Source organism: Myotis myotis, unplaced genomic scaffold (genome assembly GCF_014108235.1).
Source record: "Myotis myotis isolate mMyoMyo1 unplaced genomic scaffold, mMyoMyo1.p scaffold_m19_p_3, whole genome shotgun sequence".
Taxonomy (NCBI): domain Eukaryota; kingdom Metazoa; phylum Chordata; class Mammalia; order Chiroptera; family Vespertilionidae; genus Myotis; species Myotis myotis.
Window position 1 is genome coordinate 10,919,189 of NW_023416335.1, and position 11,938 is coordinate 10,931,126.

General features: G+C 39.4%; 1 protein-coding gene across 1 annotated transcript; it reads left to right on the forward strand.

Annotated features, from left to right (window-relative positions):
• Positions 1-2,934: 2,934 nt before the first annotated feature.
• FGF20 (fibroblast growth factor 20) lies at positions 2,935-10,955 on the forward strand. The gene is made up of 3 exons (XM_036300063.1): positions 2,935-3,266; positions 8,591-8,694; positions 10,250-10,955. Exons 1-3 carry the CDS (start codon positions 2,984-2,986, stop codon positions 10,493-10,495), a joined length of 633 nt encoding a protein of 210 aa, XP_036155956.1. The 5' UTR covers positions 2,935-2,983; the 3' UTR covers positions 10,496-10,955.
• The last annotated feature ends 983 nt before the right edge of the window (positions 10,956-11,938 follow it).

Below are 11,938 nucleotides of genomic sequence, written 5' to 3' on the forward strand. Positions count from 1 at the left end.
CAAAACTTACACATTACAGGTTTGGTTGGGGGAAAAAAGATTTATTTTGTATTTCAAATGAATTGCATTTGTTAAATTATAAAGCAGATTTCCCCCCAACAACTGAAGGTGTCTAACATCTTGTATGCATGGGAAATTTCAGTTTTAAAAACACTTTCCTAAACAAGTTCACATTGAAAACTCATAGCAATCCTAGATGTAGTGAACTAGGCAGGAGTTATATTGTTCTTATTGTACAAAAGAGACAACAGGCCTTCAGAGAGCTTAAGGACATTGCCCTGGGATGTAGGACTAAACCCTGAACTAGAATCCGGAAGAATTTTTTTCCCCTTATAATGTGGAATGTGCCTATCTCATAGGATTATTGTGGTGATCAAATACTAGTAAGACAATGCACTGGAAAATGCCAACGCTGCACAAAGAGAAGGTAGTTTTATTATTAAAGTATTGGGGTTTTGGTGACTACGTATAAAATGTCCCCATATTTTTGCATATGTAAATAATATAAGACTTAAGCAGTCTTAGAGCTGTAACTCGCACAGCAAGACTCCAAGTGTGAGGAAATGTTTTATAGAATTAAAATATTTCATTTTGTACCAAACTAGTACTCAAGGAACAGGTGACGATGTTATATATCCATCGTGGAATAATTAATAGTATTATATGTTGTGCAGAACCTAGACCTTAAAACAAACCTCATTAAAAGGTACTTGATCTTTGTTTTAAACCTTTAAGTATCTCTTCTTTAAAAGTGTTCGATGTATGTACTGGCTATTTTAGTTATCCCCCTATGAGATTCACACAACTTTGATCTAACTTTCTTTGATTTAACACTGCAATTAAGAAGATTTGGTTCAAAGTAAAAGCTCATTGGTTGGTGTTTTACACTGATGTGATAATGTTTACACAGATGTCCTTTGAAATCTTGATTATGGTGGATTTGGGGGTCCTACCACAAGACAGACTGCTGCTGTTTGAAAGGTAAAATAATATGACATTTACCTGGTACAACCTTTAAAACAGACTTGGCAGTATACATTTCTAAAGTGATTTATCTGTTTATTGTTTTTAGCCAGTGTTTTTGTTTTATTTCATATCTATCAACAGTAAATCACTTGTTTTAAGGACTCTTTTATAACTTGGTGGCACAAGGGTCAGTACTTAGGGCCATCGTGATGAAAAGGTGTAACTTTACCTGCTTTAAAGCACCTGCCAATTAATTAGCAAAAAGCCCCCAACCCTTTAGACCAAATAAAATAAAGCGATCCCATCCCCTTGCGCTCCCTGGTTTAGGCTTTTGCTGAAAAGACTATGAAACTCGACTGGAAAACTAATCTTTAGTGATTCCCTAAAACTTTTTGCCCAGAGGAAGCATAAATCCCCCAAAAGATGGATTCTCAATGCTTCTACCACTGAAAAAATAGTAATGGAAACATCTTGAATTTAACTAGTGGTCCAAACCGAGAGTTTATAAGTTCAAATGGAGATGTATCCAACTCCTTCACTTCAACGATTTTTTATTTAATAAATACATACAGGCATTCTTTCATTTTTTTTGCCAGTAACTTTTCATATCTCAAAAACATGTCAAGAATCAACTCTGTTTTTATAATTAAAAGCAAACAAAAAAATCTAACCTTAAAGAAAACGCAACCAAGAAGAAAGGGGGGTGCTCTTGGGTTAGGAAGGGCCCGGGAGGCGACTCATTACATATGACACTATTACAGATACTCATTTTCTATTCGTGGCAAATATAAGGATGAACGCTACCTTTTTCCCGCCTATTTGGATTTACTCATAATCCCTAGACTCAGGATTTATTATATTATTATATTATATTGGTTAACAGTTCATGACCTTAGCACACAATGTAAAACTTCCAGGTAGCTATAAGACAATCTTGGTTATATCATGTGCTGAGTAACGATTAACATTAAAGAGGGCCTGGGAAGGGAGAGCCCGTGTGTTTCTAACCTAACCCTGATTATGTAAAGAAAATCCCCCATCTAAATGATAAAAGAAAAGAGTAATGCTTGTACATTTTATTAGTGTTTTAAAATTAGCGAGTTAAACTGTCAAAGCTTTGATTCTCCTTTCATGTGTGTCTGGGCAGGTCTAAGCCTCAGGTAACGCCCTTTTTCCCTTTTCCCTCTCTTACCTTTCTTTGCACCTGTCCACTGCAGGCTCTCCCAGCAGCTCCGGAGGAGTCCAATTCGCCTCCTCTCCTCTCCTTTCCCTCTGCTCCCCCTCCCCCTCCCCCTCCCGGCCTCCCCTCCCGCCCCACTTCCCCTTCTCCTATATACCTGCCAAGCTGGGCTCCTTTTAGCAGCCATCTATCACTGCAGAGGAGCGCACATCAAAGGCCGTTGCACAGCAGCGGCGGAGCTGCATCAAGGTTGTTCCCAAGACAGCCAGCCCCAAAGAGGGGCCTTGACTGCGCCTCCCCGAAGCTGCTGGCCGGCTCTGGCCACGTGTGGGAATGCTTTTGGCGATTGCACGGACAGAGAAGCGTCCAGGGCCCCCTTTGGTCACTTCCGAAGAGCGAAAACGTGTTGAGAGGAGGCCGGTTTAAGATTTCAAACAGAACCTCCCCAGCGCGCTTGAAAGGACTCGATTAGCATATGTCAAGAGGACCCGCTTATATACTCGGCGTGTATGGACACAGGACGGCTCTGATCGGCTTGCGGAGCGGGCGCCCCTGCCCCCTGCCCCAGTGCCGGCAGCCGCAGCCCTAGATGCTTCTGCGAGGCCCGCAGCCCGCTCCCACCTGCCCACGGAGAGAGGATCGCGCCGAGCCAGCGGCCGCTTCCCAGCCCCCGCAGCGCCAAGTTCATCCCGCGACCCCGCAGGAGTAGCCGGGTCCGAACTTTCTGCGCTCCGTTCGCTATCGTTTTTCTTCACTCCCCTCCCACCCCAGCTGTCCTTTTTATTGGGCGTCTTTTGCTCGGCCGATCCTCCGCCTCTCCCTCTGACCCCTCCACCCATGGCTCCCTTAGCCGAAGTGGGGGGCCTCTTGGGGGGCCTGGAGGGCCTGGGCCAGCAGGTGGGCTCGCACTTCCTGCTGCCCCCCGCCGGGGAGCGGCCGCCGCTGCTGGGCGAGCGGCGGGGCGCGGCGGAGCGGGGCGCCCGCGGGCCGGGGGGCGCGGAGCTGGCGCACCTGCACGGCATCCTGCGCCGCCGGCAGCTCTACTGCCGCACCGGCTTCCACCTGCAGATCCTGCCCGACGGCAGCGTGCGGGGCACCCGGCAGGACCACAGCCTCTTCGGTAGGTACCTGCGCCCCCGCCCGGCTCCTCTGCGCACCCGGCCGCCGCCCTCCTCGCCGGCGCAGGGAGACGGGGCTGGCTCTCGAGGGAGCAGCGCGGGGACCCCCGAGGGCTGGTCCTCTAACTGAGGTCGGGCCCGCGGCTCCGGAAGCCCGGGCGGGAGGGGGAAAAGGGGGGGCTCCGCGCGCGCGTTACTCCCAGCCCTTCTGCTGCCTGGGTCTCCCTCGCACCGCCTACCTCGCAGGCAGTTGTTTGTTTTTGTTTTTAAAATCCCCACACTATTTCCTCCCACTTCCTGTCACGTTCCACCCCCCCGCCCCCCACCGTTTTATCAGCAAAAAGTAGGAACAGGAAGCATTCGCTTCTTTAACACACCCTGCAGTTAGCACTCAGGGCTGCTCTGCTCTTGTGCGGGTGCGAGCATTTACCTGCCCACCGAGAGCACAGCGAGTGCCCACCTGCAGAGGCAGCAGGTGGACTTTCCGTGGGCACCGTCGCTCCTGTCAGGCTCACCTGGCAGCAGTCCTCTGCGCGTTTAAAAGTGCTATTTGAGAGAGAGAGAGAGAGAGAGAGAGAGAGAGAGAGAGAGAGAGAGAGAGAGAGAGAGAGAGAGAGCGAGCGCCTATGGCTACTGAGCATGCCCAGTCCTTCCGCTAGGCTCCTCTTTACAAACTGCGAAACCCCAAAGCAAAGATCTCGGTGTTGACCGCACGTAAGAGGAAGTGGGGAAGCGAAAGAAGATATGGGTGGGAACACCCAGGGACAGGTTTCAGAATACCTCCGCGGCGCTGGGAGCCGCAGGGGTTAAGGGAAAGAAACAAGTGGGCGATTGTGAAGGCAGATCCTTAAGTCACTAGACTGGGAAATCAGAACGTCTCTGCTGTTAATTCCTCCCCAACTAGCAAGTGCCCGCACCAGTTTGAGCCGTGGTTTTCTTGATTGTACAAGGATGGGATTGAATAGGTGATCGCTTTAAGACGCTTTCAGGTTCTGACACCCCGGGACCTTTCCCCCCATTGCAGAACTGTTCATCATATTAGAGTTAACTGCCTAGCACTCTCAAAGGGTTTGATCATCAAATTTGGGACATCATTGGAGAGATTCACTGTTGTTGTTTTTCTCTCAAAGATACCATTTACTGGTCAGCAGCAATGCGAAGGGGCCCAACACGGGATCAGGTTTCCCTCACCTTCCTCAGCACTGTAGGATTCTCTGAGAATCTCTTCTCTAAATGGCCTTCTCTTACCTTGTTCTAATCTCCTTGTTTTACTCTCATTCCCTTTTTGGCCCTAGTACTCATTAAAACTTTGGAGAAGTGGAAATCTTGGGCTGAGTGGCGTTTGTCACTCTCAGTGTAGAAATGAGCATGGGGTGGTCATTTGGTAGCACTCCAAGGCCTAGAAAATGAACTTTTTAAAACCCGTATGTTTGCAGCTCCCGCTGATCTCTTCCGAATTCCCAGTGACTATGAGTCAAACGTGTCATGACCTAGTGGCCAACCTTGGGGTCACTTTTGGAAAGTGGGTTCTAAATGGAAGAGCCTGAGATTCTGATTCTCATGAACTTTGGTGACACCAGGTGGCTCAGCTCTCTCACCTCTAAGAATTGTTGCACTTCATTCATGACAGAAAAACCCTGCAGCTACCAGGAGGTTTAGAAATGAACACAAATGTATTAAGGCTTATAAGTAGAGCAGGTGGAAGCTAAGCTTAGGTAATATTCAGACTTCCCCCTCTGATACATAACGTAGCCTTGGGAACACTTGCAATTCATGTAATCTCCCCAATGACAAGAGTTGCTTCTTTGAGTAAATATTTGTAGACTTGATAACACTCATTAAACTGGTATTTAAATCCATTCCTCAAGAAATGAAGATTGCATATCAGAATTACTATCTTAGGGTAATTTTTTTTTTTTGCTAAATTTTTGAGTAATTGTTTAGTAATTGCAAAAATATGACTTTGACTGATTTTTGTGCTCGTTTGTCACTCTATGGTGGGAGGCTACTTATCAGAATAAAATATTTACTGTCACAAAGAGAAGATAACCAGATTGGTCTGGTAGCCTAGAATGAACAGACTCTACAATGCATTACAGTGCCTCCTAGTGGCCTCTGATAGCTAAGACATCATAATTTACTACAAAGGAGTGTAGGTGAGAAGAAACTTATGTTTAGCATGTATAATTTTATATGTTTCTTTCGCTACTTGCCTTCTTTTCCTAGGGTTTTAATTCCTAATTATGAAATTATTTTGCTACTTTTTTTAAAAACTCATTTCTGTGTCATCAAAAAACTAATTTTGAAAAAGCTTAAGATTGGATATTTCAGATGTTAAAGTAAATTAACATGTTTGATAATTTATACTGATTTGGTCACAATTAAGTAAAAAAATCAGAATTCTCGATTTTAAAATTGCAAAACCACATCAATAGCAGAAAGGTCCCAGTGAGGTTAAAATAATTTCCTATTGGAGTTAGCTCTATACTTATAATAGAGTTTCTCTGCACAGTAGGAGTTTACCTAATACCTAAACATGGAATCATTACTTTAAAAAGAGCTTAACTGAGATCAAACATATTTCTTTAGAGGCTTTTCCTTTATTCTCCCCTATTTTCCATAGATTTGTCTGATGTGGTTGCATTGTGGGTTGACTCACCTGTTTATTATGATTTTAAAGAAGGCTGGCTTTGAAAATGATACCAGAAAGACAAAGTACCTCCAAGTCTTTTTATGGGACACTGGGCATTAGAAAATCTATCTAAAATCTGCGATTACCTCTTAAGGAAAGTTTTTCATGTCTACTCTTTGTGAAGGAATTAGCTTAGTTGCCACCTCATATTATAAATAAAAAAAGACTTGTCAGATCTCATTTAAGAATCTAATGACTACAAATTACTAGGTGGTATACTATTTCCTTGAGGAGAAAAAGGATCAGAATTAAAAAGTGTGGCTAAAATCTTTAAGAGGAACACACAAAAAAACCCACACATATCCCTTTTCCCATCAACCCTATGAGCCATTACAAAATTATTTATACCTGGTTATGTATGAAGTTTTGGATGTTATTTAATAAAGTTGAAACTATCTAATAGAATTATTTTAAGAATATGTGTAATTTTTATCTTTCCACAATTTCATATTTTTGACAAGATAGCAATATCTTAAGATGAGAATTAAAGAATAGGTGGTTTTAGTTTTGCAAGAAAAATGAATATAAGATCTGTTATATAATTGGTCTATATGCAAATGAAACATTTTATTGGATTTGAAAACTGGCTCTATTATGCATCCTAATCAGTTAATCAGTTCCTGTTCTTTGAAAGACAGGAGCATCTTAATGTAAAGCAGACACTTAAAGAAAATTAAGTTACACGTGAGCCAGAGTATCCTTTTCAATGTAAATTTAACATTCAATACAACTTCAATAATTACACATTTGTAAGTGTATCCTGGATGAAATTTCATTAACGTATCTACTTCTACCAACATGATTTGGCCCGATATTTTTATTTCTAATATGAATCCATCATTAATGAGCCTGACAGCAAATTTAATTGCCATTTACTCCCTACCTCTAAAGTTGTCATTATAATAGCTGTTCTATGGAGTCTGCATCTTCCTGCTATATCTTCTCTTCTCTCTGCCTTAGGGACACTGACTCTTTTAAGCCACTATAGACTATTTAGTAATGTATTGTTGCTGTAAGATCCTTGATAGCTCTAGTATTCTACATGATCTTCTAATAGTTTGAAAACATTCATTTTGGGCTCTTAAGAATCTACATTAAAGCTTAAGAATCTGCGTTTTTGCCAAAGAATGAAGTAGGCTCTGGACAGAGTAGAGCCCTCCGTATAGGCAAATAACTAGATTTTGTACTTTCCCCTGGACTTGGGAATATCATGTGTCCAAATAGAAACTTGCACAATAAAAAAAATGACTTAAAAGCAAGACTCAGACTAAATGGTGCACATTTACACTGTTTGTAGAGCTTAAGAGGGGGTGAATGGGTAAAGGTAGAAAGCTATTGAGGAAGGAAGTCCCAAGTACAGAAAGTATGTCTATATACTTGCAAAATCTAAGAGGAAGAACAAGACAAAGACATTAGTCCAAAGGTTAGAAAAAGCATGTTGCAGACATAAACATTAAGTTTTGTGGTGTTTTGTTGTTGTTTTTCTTTACTATGGTATTTTAGTGTATTAAGTGGAGAGTTTTTAACACTAGTTTACCTTCTGGTAAATGAAAGTAATTCTAGAAAGTTATTAATAGAAAATTGATTTGCATGCTAAATTCTTGGTATTTGGCTATCACATTTAATGAATTATAGTTCTTTGAACTATAAAATTTACTTTTAAAAATCATGTGACAGAAAATAGCATATTATAGGATCTATAAAGTTTGAAACTACTGAATTGCATTCAAGAAACAGTGTTCTCAGGTAGAAGCATTGGATTAAGGTTCAGAAGTGTGAGTTCAAGTATGGGCTCTATTGATCACAAATGTCATGTCCTTAGGCAAGTCAGTAAACCTCCCCGAGCCTCAGTTTCTTTATATGTAAATGGGATGATAATATCTCCATACCTATGCTGGAGGGCTGTTTTGGAGGACCAGATAGAAAATGTAAATAGAAGATTCTCAATAAAATATAAAATACCAACATAGCTGTATAAGTTATACTGGTTGCAGCTAGAAAAAGATTGACTTGACTCATGGTAAGCAAAACAACAACAACAACAACAAACAACAACAAAAACCCCACAAAGGCACAACAACAACAACAACAACAACAACAAAACAGCAATAAAAACCCCACAAAGGCATAATTAATAGAACATGGTTATAATTAACTAATGAGATCACAGAGAGCTAAGAACACCTCTATTATATAGTAATTTATGATCACAATAGCTTCCACTTGTAGAATGCCTAATGTGTGTGCTAGTTCTTACCTCTCTCTTGTAGGGAGGCATTTCCCTTAATTTGCATATGAGGAAACTGAAGCTCAAAGAAGACAAATGATTTGCATAGTTCAAATGGCCAGTGAATTCCTGAACTGTCATTCAAACCCAGGCCTGTCTGGTTTAAGGTGTTATACCCTTAACATTATACAATGATGAGATTATTTTCTTTTTAGTTTTTTTCCCATCTATAAAATAGGAGAGCCATCAGACTAAGTCAGTTGTACAGCACTTTTCAGTTTACATAGGACTATCATGTACATCATTATATTTATAGCTAGCAACATTGGTCTACTGCTGTTTGGAAGATTTTTATTAGTCATATGTTCATTAATAAATACAAATTGTTATTTTGTTAATGAATTTAGGTATCCTGGAATTCATCAGTGTGGCAGTGGGACTGGTCAGTATTAGAGGTGTGGACAGTGGTCTCTACCTTGGAATGAATGACAAAGGAGAACTCTATGGATCAGTACGTATTTTTAAAAAATTATGTAATTCATAAAATAATGACTATCCATTTTGTAAGTAAAATACTAATAATGCATTTAAGAAGAAATATATTTATGTACAAATTTTATGTTCTGATATGTTTCTATGTGTCTGAGCAATAGTATAGTAGCTCAGTTTTATTTTCCAAAGCTTAAACCCGTATTGCTTTCAGCTCACTAGGCTTTCCTGCCCATTATCTTAGGTCTTTTTACTTTTCTTCATATTTTGGTCATTCCCACCAGAGATAAAGAAAATGAGAGCATTTTCTTTCTGCCATGTTAGATTCTTTTTGCCTTTACATTCATTTAATGTAAAAATTTTCTACTCATTATCGTCCTCTATAGCTAAGTATATATCACTTGCTGTCTTTGTTTTATTTTTTAAAATATGTTTTTATTGATTTCAGAGAGGAAGGGAGAGGGAGAGAGAGAGAGAGAGAAACATCAATGATGAGAGAATCATTGATTGGCTGCCTTTGGCATGTCCCCCACTGGCAATGGAGCCCACAGCGTGGGCATGTGCCCTGACCAGGAATTAAACCATGACCTCCTGGCTCAATGGTTGGTGCTCAACCATTGAGCAACACCGGCCAAGCCAAAATCACTTCTTAAAGTCAAAGTCTCTAACAAGTTACAAAGACAATTTACGCTATGATTTAGCTGATGGTACTGTCTAGTACCTTTTTTCCCTTAAAATCTCAACTGAGACCACATATACAGTTAGAAACTCCATATACACAGAAAAAATTGGTTATAATATTTCAGTAAGTGGCATTCCACTTATTTCTGTCCTTCATAACAGCAAACCTTGCTCTTTCCAGGCTGTCTGTTTAGAAGAGAAATACTACATGTGTAATAATCACAAGAGTAGAATTACAATTGAAGGAGAAAAGCATGCACATAATTTCCCTTTTTCATGTATATGTTGTATTAAAAAAATCAACTCTTAGAATAATATACAGTCCATTTTGAAGAGACAAGAAGTTACTGGGCTTTTCCTGCATTTACCTAAAAGTAACATCCAGATCAAAGTTAGTCATGGGGAATGTATCAACAAGTAATAAATTAATAAATTCATAAAGCAAATATATATGGTTTGGAGTGATGATCTTAAATTAAGAATTTGGATGTTAGCAAGAACCTGAAGTGTTTCAAGATGTAGTAGAGATTTTCTACGTAGAACTTTGGCATCTAATGATGGAACAACATAAACTACAGGCCTCTTTGTTGGTGATAGTATTAGGAGGGAAATAAAATGGAGCATGAGAAAGTTCAGAATATTTTTTTAAGTATTTGAAAATAAAATTGAGAATTGACATGAAACAAAGTTCTTTGAATTTAACTGCTGGGAGAAAGAATTCCAAGTTACATAAGAACCAAAGCAAAATAAAGTAAAAACAATTCAATCTTTCTCCTTCCTTGGCAAGGATATAATTATAGGCAAAGAACTAAAAAGAGAGTTGAGATTTTTCTAAAAAAATATTTTCAAAGGTTTTTTTCTTTTTTTTTTAATGACAGTTATCTTCTCTCTTTTAGGAGAAACTGACTTCTGAATGCATCTTTAGGGAGCAATTTGAAGAGAACTGGTATAATACCTATTCATCCAACATTTATAAACACGGAGACACTGGCCGCAGGTATTTTGTGGCACTTAACAAAGACGGAACTCCAAGAGATGGTGCCAGGTCCAAAAGACATCAGAAGTTTACGCATTTCCTGCCTAGACCAGTGGATCCAGAAAGAGTTCCTGCATTGTATAAGGACATACTAATATACACTTAGACTGTGATCGTGTCTTTACTGAAGAACCAAACTGCAACCATTTTTTCTTATTATAGTTCCCAGAGTAAAATAATAACCCAGGAAGACATTCAGAATGTTTCAGAGCCTATTTTCCACTCAGAGACTGAATTTGGAAAGAACATTAGGAACAAACAAAAAAACTTTGGCTGGACATAGCTCAAGATCTCTCTTTATAAGTGGATTAAGTTCCCTTACGTACACTGGCTCAGTCCTTAATGCTAGATTGAAGCTGAAAATCTCTAAGACGTGGATAATGGGAACTCTACCTAGTTTGCTGCTCTGGTGCCTCACCTCTCTGGAATATGTTTACTCTAAAAGTTACATTAAAAATAGATACTTCATGTTGAAGAAATGGATTGACATGGTTGGCCAGGATTACTGCTACATATATTTTAAGGACCTTGAAGGATTTTGCAGGTTATGTAAAAAATTCTATGTAAAAAACCTGAGTGTAATGTGGACTATGAAACATGCCACACCAAGATGGAACATTTTTTTTAAAGGATGGACCTATTTATACATTTTCAATTTTCAAATATTTATTATATATTTATTTATTAAAGAGTTTATTTTTTACTGGTATATGAAGATATTACAAAGAGAAAAAACAACAACAAAAATTCCTTTATTGTGCCATTATTTTGTTGTAGTATCTTTGTCTGTAAAGAAGACATCATTATTACAACAATTAAACATAGAATAAGATCTTGAGTTACTTTTTAAAAATAAAGTAGAGCATAGATTATATTTTTTTGCAGCCATTTGCCTTCTAAATGTAACATTGGTTCTTTTGACCTAGAAAAATGCTTTAACAATTTGTATTGAATTCAACACACATTCGAAAGGAAATTAAACATTTTTTTTTTTTATGTTTTGGTTTCATTCCTTTTCAGGTGAAAGTTATTCTACTTGTATAACATAATCATTTAAATGACAAAATTTTAAGTTCCCTAGAAAAAACCTTCAGTACTTAGAGAACTTGTAATGTTGAAATTTATCAAACATTATGGACAACTGACGTATTTTCTTGATTCAGTGTGAAAAGACCATTTCTTTTCCCACTATGATCACAGAAAGAATTGATCTTAGTGGTACCACCACTAACAATGGTAAGGCTCCATCTACTTATCTGCGTCTGGTATCTTTTCCGGAATAGCTCCTATTTAATAATTTATCCAGTAAATATCCATTGAAGCCTGCTATACAGAAGATACTATTAGGCACAATGTGGTGATCAAGGCAGATGGGCCCTGCATCATGGAGTTTAATGTCTAATAAGGAAATAGATGGTGAATAAATAAGCTAACAAATACCATAATTGTGAATTGTGACATGCTCTATGAGGAAAACAAGGTTCAGACACAGGGAGAAGAGAACACATTTTGATAGAATGAGCCAGAGAAAGCTTCTCTCAACAGGGGG

Excerpts from the sequence above, each read along its gene's own strand:
- FGF20 (XM_036300063.1), top strand. The coding sequence starts at position 2,984 with ATGGCTCCCTTAGCCGAAGTGGGGGGCCTCTTGGGGGGCCTGGAGGGC. Across the intron at positions 3,267-8,590 it reads GCAGGACCACAGCCTCTTCG|GTATCCTGGAATTCATCAGT; the intron begins GTAGGTACCTGC and ends TAATGAATTTAG. Across the intron at positions 8,695-10,249 it reads AAGGAGAACTCTATGGATCA|GAGAAACTGACTTCTGAATG; the intron begins GTACGTATTTTT and ends TCTCTCTTTTAG.